Raw genomic sequence first — 26,372 nt, 5'->3', positions numbered from 1 at the left:
CTGAAAAGCCCATCTAATAGTCCTGTACTAATGCATAGTGAAGGTAACTATGAAACAGACTTTTTAAAAGAGAAATCACTGATTTTTTTTTGATCAAGTGAGAAAGAAGTTCACCTATTCTCTTTTCAGATTGGACAGATGATAGAACTGAAAATGTAAATTTGGTAGTTTCACCTACATTACATTTTAGTCACAATCAATTTCTTATCTTCTTAATGCTTTTGAGTTTAAAAGATGCATGCTTCTCCTCATAAAAAATAATGAAATGCTTCCCTCAGGTTTCTAACAACACATAAAATGTTATGGCTGTTCAAAAATGGGCTCTCTGAAAACTAATAATAATTAAGTCTCTTTAATGAGGCATGGTATTCACTAGACTTTGAAGAACTGTACTCAGTCTGTAGAATACAAACATATAAATCATTCATGTGGTTCTAAAAGGGATTTTCCTTTACAATAATGGGAATATTACCAACTTGATTACACCACTGTGTGACATTCTGTTGTTAGATTTTATGCATGGCCAGGTCCAAAACAAAACGTTTTTAAAATTAAAGTTAGATTTCTCAAGTTTATAAGGTGTTTAGCCCGGTGGCAAATAAACGTGTAACAACTATGTGCGACATTTACTTGTGTTGTTTCAGTGTTTTTACAACAACAACAAACAGGTCATAATTCACTTAATATGTCAGTGGGTCCATTTGGATTGTGAAATGACATTGTAATGCAAAGAAGTACCTTGAATAATGCAAATAAATTGAAGGTAATAATTTAATTAATGAATTAAAGGACTCTCGCCCGATGACTGACTGAGGCACAAACACTGCACTGGTGTGTCATAAGTTATAGGTAAAAGATAAGGCATGAACAACTTTAACAGTTTATTAAATACCTTAAGAGCTCTGGAAAGAACAACAATAATTATAAACATGGGCATGAGTTATAAAATGCCTGAAAATTAAGACTCTATTCTAAAAATGGAGTGACTAAAAAGTTGTTGTTTTTTTAAATGTGCAGGAAAATGGATTGGAAATGTGGCAGAGCCAAGCACCAATTAACCGGTTCCCATAACGCATTGTTTGAATACTGGCACAACTGGGCACGTACCAGAGTAACCGGCTCAGGTTAGCATCACACTGGCTAATAAACTTGATGTTAAATCCTTTTTGTTGTTGCTGAAAGGATTGATGGCCCATAAGATTTGATAATAGATACTTGCATATGATTCACATCCATTAGGGCCAACAATTAGGGGCCAGCAATTTCAGTCTTAGCCAGGTAGGATGGTAGTTAGCTTCTTATAAATGGTGGCAAACTAACTCATGGCACTATGCCACAGAGTTGTTTATCAGACAGCTTATCAACAAGAGTGGCAAGTGTTGGAGTGTGAACTTGTCCAAGTGAGTGGGAGGAGGGAGAGGCTCATTATACCGCTGTGTTGTCTCCAAGCCTAAAAACTATACAGCTCAAATTTCACTTGAAACTCTATTTTTGTTTTCATTTAAAACATTTCCAAAAATAAACAACGTGAATGTTCATGCTTGAAAAACAGGGACTTAAGAAGGTTATCAAAACAGAGTGAGTGACAGATTCACTGTTGTCATGTGTAAAGCACAAGGAATGCATAAAAGTGAGGAGAAATGCCTGAAACATGCCCGAACTGAATTTAAAAAAAAAAAAAAAAAAAACTTCTGAGAGTGAACTGCAGTAGCTTGTGAGAGATTTTGGCATAAGCTGTCCCATTGCACCAAGAGCTATTTTTACAGCAAATACCCATGAGAGCAAGGGGGAACAGAACTGAGTTGAAGCAAAGCCACTGGTTCTCAACTTTGATAATTTCTAGTCTCTTTCCAAGTGCTTTAATATCTTTTTTTTAAGTGTATCTTTAAAAAAGTATTAACAAGAATCAAATTTCACACAGACGGAGGTCATGTTTAATGTGAGAGCTCAGGACAACGCATGCACTGTTGAAAATAAGGGGTGTTTTGGGGTGGTGGCGGTGGGAGGGTGGGGGATACTGGCATTTGCGCAGAACATTTCCTTTACAATGAAAACAATCTAACCAACTGCAGCACTCAAAGGAATTCACCTCCCATCCCCCATGCCCCACCTCCCCTCCTCCACCACCACCATTACATTACCATATCAAAGCCCCGAGTTCAGAGCAAGTCTTCTCTTTCAAGAATGGGAGCGAGGCAGAGAGCGGGAGGGGGAGAGGACAAGACCGAGGCAGTAGGAGTAGACCCAAGACTGAGTTCGCTTTTATCCCTCTTTGGTGTGCGAGTATATGTGCAAGGGAGACAGAGTGTGTATGCGGGTGTGCCAGCTCAAGTCTATGTTTGTTAGCAAGAAAACACTGTAGAAAAATCAGTGGAGATACTAAAGGACTACTGACTGAGTCTTTCACAAGCTGCAATGAAGAGAAGTCAATTCACATTCCAGAGGCAGACAATGGGGCCTACAGGGGGTCTGAGTAGCAGTGAAATGCCAAAGCAGGTACACAGTGCAGTTAGGAGGGCACTTTGTGGCAGATGGCCAGCAGAGTACAGGCAAAGCCACAGATCTCTATATCTCTTTGGTGCCATATTCACCTCAAGCATTAATCTATTGTTAACCTACCCTTATTCCTTGGTCTGTTTTTCTGCTCAGTTTACTGTACAAGTACTCATAGACCCTCTCTGTAGTTTGCAGGGAGACTAAATGTGAAAATCAAAGTGAATGGCATTAGGGTAAATAAGACCACTGGTTGCCTGGGAAACAGTGTACCCTGCCCCACTCACTCAAGCCTAGCCTTTACTTTTCTCCAATCACTGGAGAGCAATAATACATTATTGACAGAGGGCCACAACAGGCAGCAGTGCAGCATTTTCAAATTGTATTTGAACAACAGAGGCTTACAGTTAAAAGATACACAAAGACAGAGACAGAGAGAAAAGCATACAGAACACACGAAGGGAGAGAAACTGACAGAGAGAGTCAAGGGGAGAAGATTCGAAAACCCACACCATTCAAACTAACATAACCATCAATCTGCCATCCATCCCTGGCCTCCTCCTTTGAACGACACTAAAATCTGTCAGATAGCTGACTGGAATAGCTAACAAGATGAGAATAAGCAGCGTGTTTACTTTGAATACACATATACGTAGGTAATAATTTGCATCAGATTATGTGTATTTTAAAGTCAGCATTATTTGTTAAAATGGTGTCACAGTAGTAGCTTTTTAATGTTGTGTTTGGGTAAGAGTACTGCATTTATATGCATAGCAATTTATTCCAAATATACAATTACCCTACACTGTGTGGTGTAGCAGTTTTTATATAGTGGTGTAGAGAAGAAAATCTTTGTACTGAAACGGCATAACAATTTGACTGTAAAGCAATAACCCCTGTGAAGTTTTTCATATCTGCCGGCTTCTGAACAGCTGTGCATAAGCTTTCTATCTGGAACAGGTTTGATTATTTAAACGCAATATAGTGGTTTGTACTAGTAGTACTTGTAGGTGTTTTCCATGCCTTAATATAACAAACATTGTTGACATCAAATCAACTGAGACCATTTTTTGTCCCAAATGTTTATCATCTGGGAACTTACCAAAATGTAAAACTGTGACTGTGTTGCCACAGATGAAACGTGGTAACCAAGTTACAGTCCAATAAGTAAGATAACAGTTGTTAGCATGTTCTGCAAAAGGTTCTGCAGGACTCAAGTTTCAAAGGCACTAATCCACTAAGAATAGTTTCAGCTGGTCAGAGCAAAGTCTGGACGGTAGCCAAAAATAGGTTGAAGAAACTGTAAATACAAGGCCGGAACATACAACACTAAAGCACACATAACACACACACAATGTGTGTTTAATACCTGACAATAAATACTATCAATACAGTTGTGTATGGCACCATTATAACAATAACTTGGTGCTGGGGAATCTGGAAAAGATGCACTACATCTCAACACTGCTACAATTTGTGCAGAGTGGAGAACACAGTAAGGAGTGAAGTAGAAACTTACCCGTCTTCTCTTTGATCTCACAGAGAACACTGAAGAGGGCTGGCTTCATTCTGTGACAGTTCAGGGCATGCTTCCTGTAAAAGAGAAGAGGGAATAAGAGGGGGAGAGAGCGAGGAGGATTACAATAAACAGACCTCCATCTCAAGTCATTCCATGTCCTCCTCTATAAAACAGGTAGAGGAGCTGTATGTATTATGAATAGAGCATTTCAAGAATGCCATGCAACTCAGCGGGACAGAGTCATATTGTTTAAAGGCATTTTCAGTAGCCAAATGCATTTGTCGGTGCAAAAAACATTCCTGATGCATCAATCCGAACTAGCAAGAGTAATGTTGTCATTTGAATGCTTTGCACTATGGGGCAGGTAATGATGCCAAACCTCAAGGTCATCATTACTGAGCACCAGATTTCAGAGTTAATACACACTAATCTAATTTCTTCCTCTTAGAGAAATACTTGTTCCATGATAGTAGACAGTGAGTTGATAGAGATGACTAGGATTAAAATGCAATTTTAATTTAATCAAAGGCATTCTCTTTATTGCCAGACAGGCTAACGGCAATTAAATGCGATAAGGCAAAACTTCTACACTTCAATGTAATCAAATAATCAAAACACCTCAGCAACAGAATTTCCTGCCAAAAAACATCCATGCACCCACACACACACCCATACAGCTCATTAAAAACTGCAAGGATGGAGAAAAGCCCTGATCCTACTACGACCCTAAATGACTTTACACCATTGTTTCATATCTAAACTCTTTTACTGGCAGTGTACAATTAGTGTACAGAAAGAGTGAGTCTGTTAGTTGCTGAGCGAATATGGAGCTATAGTTCAAAAGTTTGTATTCTTTTCCCCACGCATCTGTAATTAACAAAAACATGTTAATTACAGTAAGCATGCAATAGACTACTGTGCCCTGTTAATCAAGTTGAGATGGTCATGGAGGTGTTCTTAATGCCCCCCTCAGTGCTCTTGCAATATTTAATTATCTTGGAATAATGGCTGTAAATTTGTGCACCCTGTGTATTTTTAAAGATTTGACCTATAAATTAATAAATCCATTTGGATGTGCTCAATGGGGAGTTCCACAAATCACCACAGTTACCATTTATAGTAAAAATGGGTTTAAATAGCAACAATGTTGATATGCAATTACATGAGCAATATACAGTTAATTTAGGTGATAAACAGCAAAGTCAACATGAAGTCTGTTAATAATGAGAATGAATTATGATCCTCCTTATAATAAAGAAATAAAGCATTTCTTTCCATACAACATCACTGATGACACATTCAAAACAACCACATATGAATATGATTTGGCTACACCTGACCTCAACACCAATTCCAGTTGTGAATCTTCACTGCAGTATTAATGAGGGGACTAGAAAATAGTGCACCCACTGTGCAAGCTGTTATATGTGTAAGGTATGTGTCTAGCACTAAATGTGTAATTTTATCCACCAATTCAGTCACTGCTGGATTTGAGTTGGGGGGAGGGCTGCCTTCAGCATGGTGGGTATGAGCACGAGGGGGAGAAGGGGGTGCTCATGCGGTCCTGTACTGACCTGTGCTGGAAGTTGAGTGGCAGGCCACCCCCTGCCATGCCCCCCCCTGCTCTCCCTCCCTCTGTGGGGTCGTCTGATCCACCCCAATGCGCCGGCGATTCCTCTGGCCAGTATCTGAACATATGGCGACAGGGTGAGAGGATGAGGGTGGATGGTGCGCAGGAAGTGTACTCTGCAACACCGAGTTCTTGCACTGCCCTGGCCACTCCCCATCCCAACACACTGCCACCCTGCATGACAGGGACGTCATGATCACATGTGAGCCCCCTCAGTAATTAGTGGATCATAACTGAAGGAATGATAGATGTGTGGGCGGCAAACTTTTTCAAAGTTAAGAATTATGTTGATAACAGCCATGGCATCTGCTCTGTATTAACAAATCTATGTGTATCAACATGGTCTGTGTTAGCCTGAATCTGATTATGATTTAGTCTGTTACGTGAGATGTAAAATAGAAAACAGCCAAACAAATACAGACTAACTGCAAGCAAGACTGTCAGTTAATGTTGAGCATACGGTTCTGAAGGTGTTTTATCCTCAGAAACGCCAGACTGTTATTAGCAGGAGTTTAGATCAATACAAGCACACAGGCAGGGACACCTCTGGCACTTCCGCAAGCAGCCACACCTTTAATTTATTTTTCAGAAAACCCTGTTAACACCTCAAAATAATTGTGTTACATGATTTCCAAAACTATATTTGGCTTTTTAAATACAAATACTCATTTTAGACATTATCTTACAGAAAACGACTCAACCTTTTTAAAATTTCAACAAAAATTCTAAGTTGAAGAAACAAAGTAGGAAGGGAAAAAAATTTAACCTTAAAAAGGAAAAACGAATGTAAAAATGTTTGAATTAATGAAGTGAAGCCCAATTAAGTCTTCAAACTTTTAGTGAAGAAAGGTAATATCCCAATGATCATAGGCTGCCAGTACAGCATCATCCCTCCCCCTCACCACCATCTCATTAATAGAAACTCGATTTGCGGACAGCTGCACTCGCGTACACATTATAGGAGAATTGATTGCACCCAGCACACAATGAAAAGGATGAACACCAGGGAGGGAGGGAGTGAAAGAGGAGTGAATTAATTAAGAGAACCAGGTGGTCAAATGTTGGGTGGAAAATCACTAGCTAATGACACATCACACTGTGGCCACAGTGTTGCAGTGGACGATTGCCTATTGTTGAAATACTGACGCTTCTTTTGAAACTGACCTTGTGCTCCTCAAGCCACATGGCAAATGAGTGTGGGTCAGTCACTCAGTGCAACGCACCATTTCTATAGGAATCATGCTTAAAAAGATACCTCTAACACAAACATCATTTGATGCATCATTTCAATGAGTAATTGCTGTCACAGACGGCACTTGGCTAGTCTGTAAAATTGACTAATCCTTTACCTTAATTTATCCACTCATTTGCACTTCAATACCCAATTTTACTGACACTAATTTGATGTAAACAACATTTCAGATACATACTGATAATTATTCTAACCTAATTTAGAATAGTAATGTTTAAAATGCACAAAAGATTTGGCATCATAACCAGAAGACATAATTACACTTAACTATGGCAACTTGCAAAAAATCCACCATCTTAAAAACCATTTTTACTTTTGATAATTCTGCGCCATCGATTCATAAATTTTCCTAAGATGCAGTGGGCAGAGGGTTTTTATATATAAACATATAAAGTTATTACAAAGTATATTTCAAGTTATTTTAAAACAATTTTTCCATACAACGAAAGTACAGGTAAGGCTGCACCAAAGTGTCTATGTGTGCGTTTTAAACGGCAACGACTGACCCAGAAATGGGGTAGTTCTTAAATCTGATACTTCATTGATTACCCAGTTAAGATTAACGATAGCCCCCTAACGTTATTTTAACCATATGGGCATGTATACAAACTACAGTTTGAAAAAACAAAACAAAAAAGCCAATCTGAAGTAACAAAGAGCTTCTAACAAACTACAACACTGTAATGAGACTATTCGAGAGATATTCTAAATGTACTTTAACGTTACTGCTTTAGCTGCAAAATACACTGTAACGTGAAGTTGCATTAATGTTGCAATTACGCATTACCTTACGTGAATGTTTCACACAAACAAATGAACCTAAAAACGAAGACATACAACTCACTTTAGCTTAGCTATCATGTGTGGAAAATGGCTCTTCGGTTGTCTTACCTGGCCTGTGCTTCGTCCAGGCTTTCGTCAGTGATGGCCATTATTTGCTGTAGGATATCCCCTATGTCTTGTTGAGGCTGACCGAGGGACTGTTGTTTTCTGACCGAGTCTGGGTCACCAACATCGGCTTGTGCTAGTCCACCTAGTCCGGTGAGACCCGTCATCATCCTGGTCTGGTCATCCATACTTTCAAAGGAAACTCGCCGTTTTCCTCCGTCGAAGAATACACACAAATAGCTAGCCTATTAGCTAGCCAGCAAAGTATTTTCTACGACAAATCATACAACACCGCTTACGGTACCGACAGTGACGATCAGCAAATAATTGGGGACTGTTGTCATAAAACAGACTATACAAATACGCTTTACATTCGTTTGTCTTTCCCCCCCTCCAGTCAATAAACGCGGCCAGGCTAAAGTTAGCTAACCACCGACTGAAAAGCAGCTAGGTTAGTAGCTGTAGCCCAGCAGAAAAGCAGCAGCAGGGACACACATGCACAGACTGTGTGAGCTTGCCAACAGCGTCTCGCACATTGTCGGAAAAAATGTAAAGCGAAAAAATAAAAGCACGGACGGACACGCGGGTATTAAAAATAAAATCCACCAATTCAAGAAAAAACAAAACAGGATTAATAGAGTTTCAGATCATGTAGCTCCAATCCGAAATCTCCTATCAAAACAGACTACGGTTTGCCATTGTTGTTGATGTCGCGCGAGTACGTGGGATGTTCTTATCTGCGCGAGTGGTGTGAGTCGCCTTGACCATTAAACTCATAGCACCACAGAGTGCGAGCTAGCGGGTGGGTCCATTAGCAGCCCATATAGTACAACAGGAACGAAAGCTAATGATATAGATAACCTCACTACACTGCCACATTACATTTAAAGCACATGCTTCCAGATACTAGAACTGGATTATTCCTTCAGGTGACCAAGCTCATCTCGTGCACGACCTTTACAAATTGATAGCCCCTTACGTCACCAGAACTGCTTGTTCTATTGTAATTGGTTAAAGCTTTTTTTTTCTCCCTCACTGATATCGGGTAAAATCATGCACATTTAAATGTCAGGGATGGGGATAGTGATGTGTATATATATATATATATATATATATATATATATATATATATATATATATATATTTGTGTGTGTAAAACAAACACTGTAAATAAAACAAATAAATAAGGTGTTACCGCCTCAGTGACTGTGCCATGTTATATTTGTTGGACCAAGTGCAAAGTATGCTGGTGCATGCTACTAAAAAGCCACAGTCTATTCTTGCCCATGAGTAAGTTAAGTGTATTAAAGGAATGATTTGTTCCTCGTGTGTGGTGTCACACACTGTATTAAGGTGTACCTAAAAGTCAATTAACTTTATGTACGCATATATATGCCAATTTCACTTGCAATATTAAATCCCAAAGCAGAACAGCCCAGGCTTAAAATATCGCCTGTCCCGAACCCCCTATGAATGAAACAACCCATCAGTTTTCAGTATGAAAATGTTGACAGCAGATTGAAAACAAGTGTCCTTGTTTTTTGCAAACTGGGCAATTCTGCTGTAGTTTATCACTCAGATCAGAGAGACAGCTTTCCAAGACGAATGGCTGACTGAATGGATGTGGAGGAGAGTTGCACCCAGCCTTGCTATACTGAGAAGAGATGATGGGTGTACATGAGGGAGTATAGAGCAAACTGGCAGTGGTTTATGCTGACTCTCCAACCATCCATCCACTACAATCTGTAGCTAATCAATCTAAAGTTAGAGACAACAAGAATAGAATATACAGTAAACCTACACAGTAATTGGTCTTTGCATGTGCAGGCGGTACAAGTCATGGTTCAGGTGTTATACACAGTGGCTGTACACAGTGCAGTTCTTACAAAGTTGTCTTTTTCTTTTTGATACAACCACACCTCTAACCATATAAACATTTGGGTTTAAACTACATAACAAATATAAAACGGGTTAATGAACTTTTTCTTGTCGCTTCTAATAATAGTCTAAGAACAAGAAGGAAGCCTGTATACAGAATAATTTAAATAATAGGTACTTTAGAGTGTCTTCTTCTATAGAAGAAGACACTCTAAAGTACCTATTATTTAAATAGACATTGCACCAAAATCAAACGCTTCTAACATGCCAGTTATTGAAGTTTCTTTTGTTTTTTAAAGCAGCAGTGTATCATACAATTTTAAGTAACTGGCCCCTAAAGTCATTTTCCGTCACTGTCAAGAGACCTCCCTTGACAGTAAAAAGGCTGTCATTGGCTCTGTAAACTTTGGTTGTTTTATTGTTGGTGATTCATTTAAGGATCATTTCTGTGAAACTTCTATTCATTTGGATGCTAAAGCTGCCCTCCTCTCACCCCACAAGCATCAAGCCTCATTTTCATCTAAATAAGAATCGATCTCTCCTGCTGTGCACCGTCCTCCCTTACTCACAGCTCTCACGGTCACAACCCCACTTGTCTTCTCTTTGCTTGTTCCTATGCTAGAGAGCACAGGGACAAGCATCACTCTCCTGAATACATTTAGATGGAAAATTCGCCATACTCCATGTTTGAGATCACAACTGCAAAGCAGAGGAAGTAATTTACTCTTATTTAATGCTGGCAAAAGGGGGGCGGTGGGATTTCTTGCTGTAGTCATCAGAGAAGCAAATTAAGCATGAACATTAATGAGTAAATGAGTCCAAGACATCGGAGAGACAGCGAACAAAGCTTTGACTGACTGGTACAATGTCAAAGCTTCGTTCTGCATCAGTGACCAAGCCAAACGCAAGAGATGGGGGTGAGTCACTGTGGGGGAGGGGCCTCCTCCTGAATGGTCAGGGGACACTGATGAAGTGAAATAGATGCGGCACCGAAAGGAGAGCAAATGTGACTGAGGATGAGCATATGAACCCTGAATAATCCCAAATGAAAATCCACCTGTATTCAATCGCTTGCGGTTTTCCAGTAGTACAAGTCAATTCAAGCTGCTAACGTATTTCATTTCTGCATAGTTTACTGACATCATTTATACTATACTGACCATGTGTACTTACCAAATTCTTTCGGTTATCATTGGTGAGAATAATTATAGTATAGTAATAGTCAAACCACTTCAAAAGCTGTCACATCAAATGCACGCCATTACTCTTCACTCAATAAATACAATATTAGTTTTTGACTTTGATACAAATCACCTCAGACAGGTCATCAGCTCCTGGATGTGGGGATTTCTTGCAGTTTTTTTTTAAAAAATTGATGAACAAGCAGTAACCTTTATTTTGCAGGATTGTGACAATCTTTCACAAACAACTTTTTATTATCTGCCAGTCTTAGCAGTCACCGGTTTTTACAGGTGAGAAGTACTTAATTAAACCTTGACGTAAAAACCGCGCTGGCGATTTACCAAGCTTATCACAACTTTATATAGCCAGCTACTGCCATCTGCTGGTCAAGCACAAGCATTACCTGAACAACGCCCATCACCATTTCTACTTCTGACTGAAACAGCCTTATTTGACTTGGAAAACATTAGAGTTGACTTTGTCATGAAACAAGACATCAAATCAAGAAAAATCACATACTGGTCAAATTAACAGAGACACATACAAGCATACTATATAAGCCAAACAAAGCCATGGTCCACCAGAAGCCAGACTGCTAATGATTTCCTTCCTTATGAAGTTGCAGAGGATAAAGGTGCTGTCATAAGATTCCTGAGCACGTCAGATGAAAGATCCTGAAATCCAGCCTTTGCCGCTGGTAGAAAAAGAAATCATATTGGTCAGTCAGTTCATTAAACCCTTGTCTAATATGCCTAAACAGTTGCATGCTAAAAAAAAAAAAATAATGACAAAACTATTACCCAGCCGGCCACTAGTTTCTTTCACCAATAACTGAGAGTGTGTTTTGATAGACAGAAGCTCTCTAACCATCTTACATTGTGTGTCCATCTAAAGGCAAAGAAGAAGAAGAAAAAAACAAAACCTCATTGCATAGCATTTGCAAAACAGATGAATATAGTTCTGAAGTTAAGGCGTTTTTATTTGATTTGATCCTCTTCCTATTTGACTGTTCATGTATATGCTCTTAAAATAATCACAAATAATCACACTAAACTCACACTAAAATATAAGCAGCAATAAGAGTTAAAGTTTGTAACTTAGATGTTAAGTGCCCAAAAGCCAGCACATGTACTCTGGTTAATCAAGGATGTGTAGCTCACATTGCTTTCAAGTTTTCTAGTGATGATGATTTAAAAAAAAAAAAAAAAAAAAAAAAAAAAAAAAAAATCCAACATACAATCATGGACATGGTGTGAAGTAGGGGTTGTTGTTTACACAGGACAACCTGGTAGTCAGGTTTACTCTGTATGAAAAGGTGCTGTGAGGACTGGGCCACTGATGTAGACTCTAGCGATACACCCGTCTCCTGGCCATTCTCCACCTTCCTGAAATGAATAAAGGAGCAGATTACCAAGAAAGTTTTGAGAAGACAATAATGGAACATTAATGAGTCAGTGATATAGTAATTCTTCAATAAGAACAAATATAGTCACATTTCCAGTTCCTTTGCTTTGTTTCTGTGTTTGTTCAGCAGTGTCTCCCAAGATTCGCTTTCAGCCTGAAGCCTAAAACACAAGAGTTAGTTGAAAAAAATTTATGTTGCTTTAATGAATACCATGTGGCTGACTGGTAATTTCTTTAAATGGCTATAAGGGCATAAAGAACAACATGCCTGTTAATGGCTCTTTGGTATTTTTCCATGGCTTTTTGCACTGCGGGGTTACTAGATCGAAAAGCAAACAGAAGCAAAAAAAAAAAAAAACACTAGAAAATAATCAGTAAGTATGGAAAAAATAAAAAAATTATAATCCATGTGAATTACTGGATACATAAATTACAACTACAATACCTGGCTGCACTAGAAGGTTGTTGATGTGTTTCATTATGTAATGTATCGGCCAGGCAACCCCACTCTTTCTGGATGTGCTCAACTATGCAAAGAAAGGCCAGGAAAATAAACAGAATATTTCTGTATCATACAATAAAGAGCCTCAAATCCAATGTATATCAAATGAACACCAACCTTGTTTTTGAAAAGTCTCCAATGAGGCATTTGGCACTGACTGAAGCTGATTTTGAGTTCTTCCTATTGCCAACTAGGGATAAAACAGATGATTAGGTGGATAACCTTGAGGAATCTTGACAATTCACTACATGTGCTCCACTAAAGTAATGCAACCAAGATCTTTCCAGTTAACTGTGATTGTAGCTGAATGATTTTACACAAATGGCTTTATTTCTCCATTTATTCAGTCAATTTTCTAAATGTGCGGTACGTTTAAAAGCACACACACAAGCTTTAGCAGTGAGATGAACAGTATAACATTGCCCCTAGTTATTTAAATTTTCAGTTTGTTATAGCTAATGTTCTTAAGATCATACCTTCATCGAAGCCTCCATTAATTTCACGATCCTCTCATGGTGTGATAAGGATGTGCTTATGTTTCCACACAAAGCTGTCGTAAACACATAGATAAATGTTTATATTGCAGGGGGAAAAAATGAAGAGGAAGAAGAAGAAAAAAAAACACTCCATGACCATACTTTACAATGGGCATAAAGCCTCACATCTCACCCTGATATGGATTGGGAAGGGCAGGGAGAGATCTTCGGCTTATAGTAAACCTCCTCCAGGATTTCCTGTGTGCAGTGGGGCTCACAGAGGACCCTGTATGCTCATCACTATTTTCTGGCTGAACCTCTTGGACGTCTATGTCTGGTTGCCCTTTTGCCACATCTGGCGTCTCTGTTGTGGGTGATATCATGTCGGTACGGGGAGACTTGGGTGGGGGAGATGTACCGGGACTTGTGGGAGAGCATCTTTTCGAAGACTGTTTCCCTGGGTTGGCCTTGGTAAACACAGGTTGAAAAACATTATATTTAGCACGAGTGACGTTGTTAGCTTAAATGTAAGTTAAAATGCCTTACCTCACTCTGGCTGTCAGCTAAGGCGACACTTCCGCAACTGTAAGAATATTTTGCGAATTTAAAAGACAACGACACATATGCAAAAATATTAATAATATACATTTGGATAAAAAAAATACTATTACGTATCGCTGAAAACTTTACTTTGCTAAGCAACGGCAAACTACAGTGATTTTCGTTCAACAAACCTCTGTCAGCCATAAGCCTTTAAGAAAAAATACTTAATTCATCAACTCCTGTTTATAATAAACTGCTTGAGTCTGGCTTTATAAACCAAGATACGTACCCGTCTTGACCAACTTCCAAATCCTTTTCCGCCATTTTTCTTTCAAATAGTTGTTCACCCAGCGCGCCCAAAAAACCACACCCCTCCAGGGAACTAAGCAGCATGGGAAATGTAGTTTTGCATTAACATATACAAACGAGATCGCGGCCAACATAGCGAATGCCCTCGAAGCATTTAAACATAGTTGACAAAGCAGTCCACCTTTACTTTCAGTGTAGTTACAGACATTGACTTTTGAATAGAGATATGATGGTTTTCGGGAAAAGTGTTTAACTTTGTAAGGTTATTAGGAGCCGTGTGGTGCACGGTATGTACAAAGGCTGTGTGTAGAACACAAGACACAGGACATGTAGTTTGCATATTCCCAAAGAGTTGTGTCACTTTTTCTTTCTTTTTTATTTTACATATTGAATATCACAGTGAAGTAAAATATGTGGCTCCACAATATGCCTATATTGTAATGACATGTAGAAATTCAGGATACAAGTTCTGACACCTCCTTGGATCAAGCTCGACCTACTGGGGTTGCCCAATGTAAATGATCAGCTCCATACCTGGTCTTTTTTGTAAAACCTGGTTGAATTTCTTTTGGATTATCTGATGATTTTCTGGTGTTTTGTGACCTCTGAATTTTAGGCCTTTTGCTTAATCTCCTTTATGGCATTTCCTGACTGCTGGCAATTTTAGTTTTAAGTTAAACCCTTGTTATTTGTCAAAAGCACTCTGTAGTACATTTCATTTTGTTAAGTAATAACTATGGATGACAATCAGCTCTTGCTGGGACATTTACGCCAAAAATTCTCCTCTATTTCAGAAGCCACCTACTTAAACTGGAGTATAAGTGATTAATATTGCAACCACCTCTATTGCACAGATCTTGTCATTCATGTGCTCCCTTTGTCCAATCATGCACAAACACTTACCCAAGCTTTTTAGCAGACCACTAACCTATGATGATACATTGCATGTCACTTTTAGATTTTCCTGTTAAGGTTTCAGTTTCTGTGCTTACTCTTTTCATTGCAATTAATTTTTTACCATAATGGATCCAGCATTCCCCTACTGGTCACTCAAATCTGCATATTCACATCCTAGTAATCTTTCTAGATCTCTATCTCTATCATAGTGTCAAAATTAGAGAGTTGCAGTGAAAGCATTTTTTTTCTCTTCATTTGTTTACAGCAGAGTTTAAGGTTCACTGGCCCCTGGTTGGAATGTGTTCATAGCTGCCAAGTCACCTTCATGTCAAGTGTACATATGTATCAAAAATATATAAAATTGGATGCACCATCCATATACAAAACAGTGTGAAATGTTAAAAATTCAAGTGATAATCAAGTTCAACCATTTCAAAAGATTTTTTTCACTTTTTTTTAAATGACCTTTTCAAAAAATAGTGGAACTATTTGTTACATTTCAAAGGGCTAAAATGTTCCCCCGATCAGCAAGTTTAAGAAACACAAATACGGTTATTTAGGACTTAATATACATGTTAACTGTGAAACTTTGACAATGAGGAAAATTACCACTAACTGTGTTTAAATCTGTCACTCCATCTGTCTTTTCATTAGTAAAGCAGAAAATTAGCCCTGGCAGCTAATGAAAAGCTAAAGCCAACTTCTCAGAAAATAATTGACACCTTTCCCATTGTCTATTCTTGACACTGTCTGAGTATATAAGCACATTTTAGATTTTATGGCCCAGTAAAGGGGAAAGTAATTGAGTAATTGGTACACTTCTTGATCCACACTGAAATCCAAATTCTCCCTAATCTTTTTGAGAATGGTGGTTTGTTTAAGATGCTTTACTTTGCTCAAAGATTATATATGGTGTGCTTCTATGACCGACATGTTTGTTAGATCAGTCAGCAAGTAAACAAAAAGTTCAAGAGCTCACAGGCATCTCTGATAACCTGAAGCTAGGTGAAATGGCACATTTGTTTTGGCCAGTGTCACAAGTCCCATGAGATAAACGCTTTCAATAATAACCTTCTTTGTACATTTACATTGTACTACAAGTCCCTGACCACGCTTTACTTACCTATCTTAAGGAACAGGGTTTTTCATGACCAGTTGGACATGGTCAACCTTGACAAAACACGTGGCAGACTTCATAATTTATATTAAGTCTTTATAAGTCTGTTAAAGATGTTTCCACTTTTTACAAAATCAAGGAGGGGAATCAAAAAAATCCAAAACACTTTCCCAATTCTCTTGGAGAATGCCCCTTTTTGTGCCTGTATGTTTCACTCTGGCTGGCACAATCTCACACTCCACTCAATACTGCTGTCTTCATGGCGTTTTGTAACAGTGGTGAGCAACAGATAAGGAAAGAGAGAAATGTGGAAAAAAATGAGTCATGAGGAAAAGAATGAAAACAATTCAAACATAGACTTGATGAAAATACAGAAACACAGATGGTTAAGGAGGAGGGCAGAGCAGGACATAGGAAGCGATACACAGTGTGCAGTATTGTACGCCATGACTGTCTCAGCTGTCCCGTATTTTTCACAACAGCTTTTCATTCTCTTCCTCTTCCAACATCATCTCTCCCTTTACAGTTTGGTTGGTAAAGGCAGTGGTTGCTGTTGGCACCAAGTTTAAGAAGGCAGCCTGAGAGTTCCTTTGCCCAGCAGGAACTGCAAGACACGGTCCACCAGCAGAGCAGCAACAAAGTCCACCACCAGAACCTGGGCAATGATGAATTTGAACTGCAAGAAGAAGAAGACAGGTCAATCAGGAGGTATATAATTATTATGAGGATATTAAAACAAAACAATGCATAGTAAAACAATGTCAGCTCACCTCAGTTGGAATATCTACAAGAGCAAACTGTTCATTGAATTCTGGTGAGGATCCAGTAAGAAGTCCGACAATTGCTAAACCTGACAAAGCGATACTCCACAGTAGAGGTCGATTCTCGCTAAGAGACTCCATGAAGGGGTGACCCTAACACGCACAAAGACAAATGTTTTGAGTCTTCTATATAAACGCTTTAAAGATGCAGCAATAACAAATATTAATACTAAGGATAAATACCTTGTAGTTAATGGCAAAGGTGGCCATCTGCATGGCCATTGACATGATGTACACGGTGCTGTTAATTAGACTTGGTTCAAACTCTTTATACAGATCTACAAACTGCTCCGCTCTGCAAATGAGAGGACACAATTAAAATCTAAAAAATTAAACAACTATACAAAACTATAACATTAAATAAATTAGGTAATGTAATCAGGTAAAAATTAGAAACAAATTAGAAGCAGGTTAAACCAGGATGGTAAATTCCTGGTTTAATTCTTCTTTTGCCTTTGCATTTAAAAGGCAAAAGAGATCCTCAGTCAAGTCATTTAAGAGGCCTGTGGCCCTTACAGCAAGCACATTTTATGCCTTTGGAATTGTACAAAGAACACATATAAAGCAACAAGTTACTAAAATTTGGAAGCTCTTTAGGAGACCTATGCAATAAGACATTTAAAGATAAATTAAAAACATTTTATATCCAGTTGTATAACATGCAGATAGGAAAGCAAAAAGTAAAGTAACTCGAATGATTTTCCCAGTTTAAGTAAAAAACTTCAATATCTGAAGAGCCTTAGAAAATGTTAGTACTTAATGAATATTTGATGTTGAAATGCCATTCATATTTTATTTTTAAATCAACTTCAAATTATTTTATTTACATAAACTGCTGCTGACTACTGATAGGACACCCAGTCTTGGCTGATTTTGGAGAGAGAAAAACATCTCTAATCTAGTCCATTACATCTGGAATTTATCTGTGAAAGAATGAAAGTTCAAACCATATCTGAACAATACTAACAATGTAAACAATTAACCATAAAAGCAGAAGTGATTTTATTTATTTGTTCATTAATTTTTTGTCCTGTTGTCCCTTTCTGTCCAAATTTGATTTACCTGGGCGGACTTCTACTTTGTGCCTCTTTGTAAAGGTAAACAAGACTGCAGAAGTGAACAGCAAACTGCAGGAGCACAGTCAAAACTGTATATAGATTGAAGATGTTTGGTAAGGGCCGCTCTCGAGACAGTGTTTTCAGTGGCTAGACAAAGAGGAAAAGAGGTTCTTAGTTTGACTGTAATTGAACATGGTGAACAGATGTCATGGTAGAAGAAAAACATTAGGTAAATATTCTCACCTTTGACCTAGAGATGAAAAGGAAGCATCCAGCCAAAAGGAGACCTTGCAGAGTTGCTTGGAAATCACTGAACTTCACTCCCTCGAGGTAGAGGACAGACTGACTGTAGGCTAGCACTAGAGCATTGAGAGCAAGGATCTTGAACATCTGGAGTGTTGTTACCAGAGTGCAACGGCCTTGCTTTATTACATGGCAGACTGGGGGCAAACACAAAATAACAAGTTTTAGAAATGGTTAAACACAGATGGTTTGATCGGTGTAGATTATGAAAAGAGATAAAATCAAAAGGTTGTGTAACTTACTGCACTGTATGGAAGAGAGTTTTGAGGTGAAGGGAGCAGCAATGGAGGCATCACCTAGCTTCACTACTTGTACCTGATCCTCTTCAAGTTCACGCAGGACTTGACTGATCCTCTCCTGTTCCAGAAAAACCCTGATATTAACACCAGTGTACTACAACTCTTATTACTCAAGTAAAAGCCAAGTTAATGACCTTTTCTAGGAATAACATTTTTTTAAATTACCCCTAGATAGATAGGTAATTACAGAGCAGAATAGACTAGCAGGACAGACTAGCGTGCTACATTCAGTAGACTAATGAATATAAATTGGTTTCAAGAAGAGTCATTGGAGTTTAAGCAAATTACAGTTACACACCTTTTGTGCTGCAAGCTGCTCTTCTCTCTGGGCCATCACCCGTTGTCTAGCGGCCCTTGAGCTCAGTTTGCCTCCTGAAGTGACAGGCGGTAAAGGTCTGGTTTCTGATGTGGATGACTCCTTTTCTCTTCCACGCTTCTTTTTTTCAGGCATGCGCTCAGGGGCATTGGCTAATAGTGCAACACCTGAGGGAGGAGGAAAAAAAGTAATCATTGCAATCTGCTGGTGTCATAAATGCTAACTCAATTATAGCTGATAAATCTTACCTATGTGAGCATGTTTCAGAGCTCCCACATCATTTGTACCATCACCGCACATCAGTGTCACATAACCCAGCCCCTTCAGACTGGTGATCACAAATTCCTGAAACACAATGGATGAGTAAAGTATTGTTACAAACACTGCCAGTATTTCCTAAAATACATTTCAACAAACCCCAGAGAAGTCTAACCAAATGTGTTCCAGTTACTACCTGTTTTTTTACAGGTATAAAATGCCTCTGTTTTGAATGCACTACAAACAGACTTCTGAAACTACTACCTGTCTGTACTCTGTGATAGGTCCCACTGTAATATTCTCATTACTATTAAGAAACAATTAAGATTTTAAAATTTGACACCAACAAATTGATAACTAGTGCTTGACATAGACAACAACAAATGATTGCCACACTCCACTGAGGTCCCCCCCCCCCCACCCACCCACCCACCCACCCCTTTTTTAAAACCTGTTAAGCTACTTTCCCATAGCTGCATATAGAGGCACACTAAATGTAACCCAGGGATAAATTTCTATGAGTTGATCTTTTGAAATGTTTCAAAAGTATGAATCATAACACTATTAAGGGATCCAATGGTGCTTAGGGCCCTACCTTCTGTTTTGGACTGACACGAGCAAACACTTGAATGTGAGGCAACAGGGTGTGGAGTAGCCGGGGATCACAGCTCAATCTGGCCAGCCCTTCCCCTGTTACACATAAGTCAAACTCGCGCACAAATGAAGAAATGGATGGCGGGGGCAGTGGTGCACACACAGTGCCATCAATGGATTCCCACTGCCATGTACCTGGAAAAAAAACATAATTTTAATACATAACATGTTTTGTTCTTGATCTAAACACCTAGGCCGTTATTTGAGTAACACACGTAGTTCTATAATGCGATACTCCTCTTACCTTGATTAGAGCTTGGCTGTAATATAAGGGTGTGTTCTTTCTGGATGAAGTGGAGTTCTCTTGCTACATGACATGCCGTTAAAGGGTTATCACCTGTGATCATGACAACCTGAAAGAAGACAGATGTATTAAGCATCTTAAAACATTACTCAGTACATTTGTGTAATTTTGCAACATCTGCTTATTTACATGATGAGATGCTTCTTGGATCTCTCTGATGACAGCTTTGCTGTCATTCTTAAGCGGACAAGACACAACCATGAACCCAGCAAAATGAAGGTCACACTCCAGAGCATCGCGACTCATCTCCCGAACCTTTGTGATCACCCAGAAACAATCAGGTCAGTTTCAAACAAATTTATTTTCAGATAAGACAATATCTGAACATTCTGAGTAAAATGAAACAAGAACCTGCTGATGACTAAGGTGTCCCATCTCTTTGTAGCCCAAGGCCAGCACTCTAGCTCCCTCCCGTGACATTTCCTTGTGCACTTGGTCATAACTTGCAGGACATTCTGCAAACTACAATGACAGACATGTTAGGATATACTTGATTATGCTGTAAGACATGAGCATTTTTTTCAGGATGTCAGCCTATACCATTCCTCTGAGTGTCTCTGGAGCGCCCTTAACAGTTGATATGTAGCAGAGTTCAGTGGAGCCAAGTTTCTCGTAGGAGGCCAGGACAGACATCCTCTTTAGAGCGCTGGCAAAATGGAAACGCTGGTGGATCTTAAGTCCCTGGGTTTTAATGCCTCGTGGAAATACCTTTTCATCTGGTCAAAGAGACAAAAGTTAGCATTGTGTAAAAGACAGATGTACCCAAATACTAATATTTGCTGTAAAAGTACAATTGTATTTAAAAATAAGCATTGCTTTAAGATAAACTACAAGCTCAACACAACGGGTATGGTAATGCAAGCATGAGAAAATTTGAAAAGGAAACATTATTTAACAAAAACATGAGTCTATACTGCACATGTTCTGTCACACACAAGCCATTTCCCTGCACTGTGTATCTGAAGGGATTACTTTCTGGTACCTTTTGTAAGGGTCCAGTCAGCAGCAGTCAGCATGGCCTTCTCTAGTGGATCTCCAACTAGTTGTCCATCATCCATAGTGACCAGTGAGTGACAGGTAGCCACCACCCTGTGTGTCTCAACTGGAATCTCAGATACAGGCATCACCTCCTTCCCCTCTCTGTCATAAAAAATAAGTTCCACGTAACGTAAATGTATGTAAATATTAACCAACCTAAAGTACAGTGTAGTATGCTTTGTCATTGTGCTTCACAATTTTTGCTGTTATGGCAAAACAGTAATATCGGTGCTGAAAGTGTTTACCTAAGACCGGCTACTCCTCGTACTACCAGACTATCACTGGTGAGTGTTCCTGTTTTGTCAAAACAGCAAATCTCCACTTTCCCAGCAAATGGTATCCTGAAAGGCTCTGTGCAAAATACATCTGAGGAGTAGAAAAAGAAGAATGAAACATTGCTGTTACAAGTTTTGTTTTATAAGCTGCCTTTCCAAGTCTTCACAAGTTTTTACATCTAAATCTAATCTAAATGCCTAAATGTTTGAAACTGACCATCTAAACAAAATCATAGGAATTTGTTCAGCTTTTTGTTTTGCCATTTTTCTCTCTCATATGTAGCAGATAGCAAGAGACTGTCCGTGTCACATGGAAATACTGTGGGTGCATTCAGGCTTGACACAGACTTTGTGCTACGGAGCTGGCAGGGTAAAACTGGTTTAATATCTGATCAAACTAATGTGGCCATTTTCCTTTTCACATTCAGCGCTGATATCTAGGAAAGTTTAAGGCTATAGTGCACATCTTATATTCAACAAACAAACACAAGTCATGCACACAGACTTACAAAGTTTAGCTAGGGCAATAAGAGATGTGTTAACTGCTAGAGAAAGCTCTATGGGAAGTTCTGGTGGAACCACTGAGGTGAGGATAAGCGTGCACTCCAGAAAGAGCTTGTATCGGTTTCTGCTTAGGTCCTTGGTCCCTAACAGGATGAAAGCACAAGTACATTATTTAGATACAATTTATTCCAGACACATGACGTGTTAGTTATGAATTACATCTCAGTAAGCTCATTCTTGGCCTCTCACCTTCAACCCACACATAAACAGCAGCAGCAATGGCAAACACAAGAAGGAAAAGAATGAAGATGAAGGTCTCCAGGTTGTTCGCTGTCACTCTCTTCACACCAAAGAGAATTGTCCTTAACAGTTTACCCTAGAGGCAAGTTTGACAACACACATTTAATACACTTTCGGGTATGACATAACACAGACTATAGATTGCTATCAAAACTAGAATATAAATGCAGTAAGCAAATTCCTGACCTGAGAGGTGTAGAATCCTGTTCTCAGTACGTAGGCTACACAACCATTGTCTACCGCTGCACATAAAGAAGAAGACTTTAAAGCATGCACCTAATCTTAAAAAGATATATAATACATAATCATTATCAGGAATCATTTACAGAAAATGGAATTAGGACTTACGCTTGAGTCCAGCACTGGCTTTTAAAGGCGGGCTATGCTGAACTACTTTAGTCCCACCAGAGATGACATGGAGGCGAGAGTCTGTCTGAAGATCCAGGATTCTTTCTGGGTCCAAGTCCTCAATTGGCTCCTGATCACCACATATTTTTAGCAATTAGCTGAGCTACACAAAGACTAATGCCATTTTGAATAATTAGACATTGTAATCACCTATATGTTTCTAACCTTCATCTGGGGCACAGATTCTCCAGTTAGCATGGCCTCATCCACAATGCAACGGCCCCTAAGCAGCAACACATCACATGGGACCAAGTTGTCCTGTGGTGAGCGCCCTATTAGGTAGAGAAGTAGAGAATATACATTTAGCCACAGCTAAACAGAGTTAAGTTGATTTTTGTGTTGAGAAATCACGAAAACATTGACTGGAGACTCACCAATTGAGACAATGTCTCCAGGGACAAGTTCGTCACTAGAAATATGTCTCCACTTCCTGTTGCGATATACCTGTCAAAAAATACATGTATTTAATATGGGCTGCTTTAAATACTTGCACTGATTAAACAAAACATTGCAAGAATCCTTGATGAGCTTGCTACCAAATCTCAAATCAATTAAGGCAAGAGAACTACAAATCACAACGCTCAGTGATGCTTTCAGCATAGCTTTGTATTAGCCATGGTCCTGTGTTAAAGCAAGCATGAATCAGATTTGTTCCAACACTCTGACCCTGGTTCATTGGTCCCTTCTCAGACCAGTGTCACTACCTGCTAACCACTGATTATGTGGCCATTATTAAAATTAGGTTTTTAGAACTACGCATTTATCCCACAACAAGTATATTCACTATAAGAACCAACTCTTCACTTAACATCTAATATATTTTAGATGTTGACGTGTTATGATAATTAATGTAATTGCAGGATTTCTTTGGCTTGTCTGCAATATTGACAATAATGTTTTTTGCTTTATACTTTCAAAACATATCATACAAAACAATAAAATACATCAACCCTACCTGAATCATATAGGGCTTGTTTCCCATGCGCCGAATCTCTGACATATTTCTCATTTGCTGCTGGACCAGAGAGGCCTCAAATGCCACCAGCATGAACAGCGTGAAAACACTGTAGTACCAATACTCATCCAGGCACCACAGCCCCACACAAAACACCTGATATATGGACGAAGGTGCGTAACAATACATGAATGCAAGAATATTTACATATATTTTTGAAATATAAAACCTGTCAAATACTTCCACACATACCTGGAAAACAAAAAAGGGAGCTGTGGCCCTTTCTTTGAAGAGCTCCAGAAAATCTGGAACAATCATTTCAGCACGATTGGTGCCATAACGCTTCTCTGCAGCTTTGAGCTCAGTCTCCTCCTGGTAGCCACGCCAGGATTGAAAGTATCCCAGTGGGTTACTTATGGGAAATGCTATTGGAAGGAAACATTTCTTTTCTTTGTAGTCAAAGGTGTAGCGGATCTTTTGAAACTCGAAAGACAGAGTTCTTTCCCCGTTTTCATCCTGTTGGACAAAATAAGAAATTGTATACTGAAGCATTCACAAAAGGCTGAAAGGCACTTGATACTCCTTACAATTTTCACATCATGTCTAATTATAGCAAATTATATGTACTCTCAAGTAGGGGAATATTTTAGAAAAAGATCCAACAAAGTTGTGGCCTTTTCAGTGGGTAAACTGAAAATGGTTTATCTCCAGTATACCAGTGTATCTGCTATGAAAGCGAACCTAACACTGAGCACTTTGTCAAGACTGCAGAGACAGCAAGACAACACTTTCCCATTTAACTTCTGTTACTACTCAAGCATGATACATGGGACTATCAATGCTGCAGACTGTAAGCTATTAAAATTATTTTCCTTGCCTAAAGTAAAACCAAAAACCTTCCCAGAAGGTTCACACATAAGCAGCATTCATAAGAAAGTGACAAAGGAGACAGTGTTGCTTCAAAACCTTGGGATTTGTCAACAGGAAGCATGCTCCAGATCAACAACAAAATCCACATCATTTCAGAGGATGCCAGGAGTAAATTATGTGCACTGACCTGGTCCCTCTGTAGTGCTACTAGCTCCGCGGAGCCATTGTTGGGGGTGGGTATGACCTTTGCCAGCGTAGCCTTTTCTGGGTCTGGCTCCTGCAGACGTCAAAAAAGACAGGTGACAAATTCACACACAACAGTCACACTTATTTTTGGCATAGTCGTGTGCCTCATGAATTTTGTTCCTCTAAAATAAAGCATTCCCTGATGTACAGCAAACATGCATTTCAGGCAGAATGTGAAAATGCACTTGTCCATTATATTTTGTGGGCTTTTAGTCTTTATTGTAATAAGAAAGTAAAGAGAAGACAAGAAAGCACAGTAAGTAGCCTCAGGGCAGATTTAACCTGCTAAACTATACTGGGACCTCAATATAAAACTATACTTAACTTTTATGTCTGACTGTAAAATTGAGCTTGATTACGTTATTGATGCAAATATAACTTTGATTTTGTGAAGGGGAAACTATTCTTATGCAGCTGCTTGCTAAGTAAACACAGAAATGCTGAGCACCAGGGTTTTCTTCCCCCCAAATTAGGTTTGCTTTACTTAGTTGGACATAAAAAACAAACAAACAAACAAATAAGATTATGCAAATATTTCACATACTCATTGCTTTTCTGTACACAGACCACTTGTGTTTAGATACATAATACGCCCACCAGTTATTGGTGTGGAGGCTTCCATCCTAGTCAAGAAATGTTCCTATATAAACTTTCAGCAATAAGTCAATCTCCCATTGGGAGGATTAAAGTCACGTAGGTTTTTACGCCTTTTTTGATTCACATCTGCCCCGTTTTAGAACACAGTGAATTTGGAAATAATGTACAAAAGTATACTGATGACTTTAAATGAAGGTACTAAATGTTGTAGCGAAGATTTAAAATACGATTTTATAAGGGAAATGTGGAGATGTACGGTGAAAGTTTGGTCATTTGTGTCCATGAAATTAGTGCAGTGATTATAACCAGAAAACCTGTTCTGCTCCACTGGTTTCAGACACCTGTACCTGCACTTGAGCTCATGATGTTCCTGACCTTTGACATAGACAAACACAGAAGGGCAAACCAGTGGGATCTATTTGGATATCAGCAGGCTTAATAAGATATTTATTAATTATGTTTACCTTTGAACAAGTGAGCCAACAATGCGCGTGCACAGACCAATAACCGGAAAGTGCTGTGAGGACGTGCGCGATCCCGATAGCAGCTAACGCCAGGAGGCCTGCCTCTGGATAATCTGGGGCTCCGTACACTCCTAGCCATACGTACAGCCAGCCCGGGTAGAGAAAAGCCAGAAACGGGAGCACAGTGCCGTGCAGCAGTCGGGGCCTTCGCCTGTACAGCGTCACCGAGCTCACCAGCTCATCGCCGGTGCCGCTGTCATGCTGGTTATGGTTCACAGAGGGGGCCATTTGCAGCTCACCCGGTCCCCGGATTCCGTCTGCAGCTATTCTCCCGTCTTTCTTGGTGTCATTCATCGTACTGTGCTCGCCCCTCTGGCCCCCTCTATCATCCACCACCACCCGTCGTGCTGTAGCCTGTAAAAATACGAATCTACACACGGAACGGTGAGCGGTTTTGCCCTCAGAGCCCGTTTACTGAATCGCTCGCTCCCACGGCCGTGTCTTCCGCATACGTAACGACGTAAAGACACGTAATGTTCTAGCTGGCACAACGCGATTGAACCGGGAAAAACAACGTTGTTTTTTTGTTTTTACCTCGAAATACTTGTAAAA

The 26,372-nt window shown here is 39.3% G+C and overlaps 3 protein-coding genes across 7 annotated transcripts in view; all 3 read right to left on the bottom strand.

Moving 5' to 3' along the window:
• The window catches only part of pbx4 (pre-B-cell leukemia transcription factor 4), a 28,522-nt gene extending 19,823 nt beyond the window's left edge, over positions 1-8,699 (bottom strand). Inside the window, exons 1-3 of one of the 4 annotated variants that reach the window (XM_085271520.1) lie at positions 7,786-8,699; positions 5,587-5,700; positions 4,013-4,086 (exon numbers count right to left, since the gene is read on the bottom strand). In XM_085271520.1, the coding sequence (XP_085127646.1) occupies positions 4,013-4,086; positions 5,587-5,700; positions 7,786-7,970 (373 nt within the window). In that variant the 5' untranslated portion in view covers positions 7,971-8,699. The remainder of the gene's footprint in view (positions 1-4,012; positions 4,087-5,586; positions 5,701-7,785) is intronic. The other 3 variants (XM_085271523.1, XM_085271522.1, XM_085271524.1) reach the window with 3 other exon arrangements.
• A 2,339-nt stretch (positions 8,700-11,038) lies between these two features.
• dsn1 (DSN1 component of MIS12 kinetochore complex) lies at positions 11,039-14,160 on the bottom strand. Of its 2 annotated transcripts, none has more exons than XM_085272664.1 (11): positions 14,057-14,160; positions 13,771-13,807; positions 13,418-13,691; positions 13,225-13,298; positions 12,866-12,938; positions 12,692-12,773; positions 12,515-12,565; positions 12,336-12,407; positions 12,080-12,227; positions 11,643-11,730; positions 11,039-11,536 (listed from the first exon to the last, which is right to left on the bottom strand). In XM_085272664.1, exons 1-11 carry the CDS (start codon positions 14,158-14,160, stop codon positions 11,454-11,456), a joined length of 1,086 nt encoding a protein of 361 aa, XP_085128790.1. In that variant the 3' UTR covers positions 11,039-11,453. The 2 variants fall into 2 exon arrangements, with proteins under 2 accessions (XP_085128790.1, XP_085128789.1); XM_085272663.1 differs by having other exon boundaries at positions 12,515-12,572; positions 12,693-12,773.
• Positions 14,161-16,169: 2,009 nt separating this feature from the next.
• On the bottom strand, positions 16,170-26,277 carry atp13a1 (ATPase 13A1). The gene is made up of 25 exons (XM_085271513.1): positions 25,761-26,277; positions 24,641-24,730; positions 23,836-24,099; positions 23,584-23,739; positions 23,003-23,072; positions 22,794-22,900; positions 22,569-22,698; positions 22,407-22,462; positions 22,170-22,296; positions 21,926-22,063; positions 21,387-21,507; positions 21,086-21,243; positions 20,644-20,819; positions 20,455-20,565; positions 20,233-20,358; positions 20,044-20,152; positions 19,741-19,934; positions 19,136-19,232; positions 18,870-19,054; positions 18,515-18,629; positions 18,213-18,409; positions 17,974-18,116; positions 17,095-17,206; positions 16,861-17,004; positions 16,170-16,766 (listed from the first exon to the last, which is right to left on the bottom strand). The coding sequence occupies exons 1-25, from the start codon at positions 26,112-26,114 to the stop codon at positions 16,656-16,658; spliced, it is 3,591 nt and encodes a 1,196-aa protein (XP_085127639.1). The 5' UTR covers positions 26,115-26,277; the 3' UTR covers positions 16,170-16,655.
• Positions 26,278-26,372: the final 95 nt, after the last annotated feature.

The sequence above is a fragment of the Mchenga conophoros genome, linkage group LG4 (assembly GCF_057382185.1).
Source record: "Mchenga conophoros isolate Kocher_MC1m ecotype Shallow Benthic linkage group LG4, M_conophoros_male_GT1.1, whole genome shotgun sequence".
Taxonomy (NCBI): domain Eukaryota; kingdom Metazoa; phylum Chordata; class Actinopteri; order Cichliformes; family Cichlidae; genus Mchenga; species Mchenga conophoros.
Note: the sequence above shows the minus strand (reverse complement) of the source record. Positions and strands in the feature narration are given on the sequence as shown.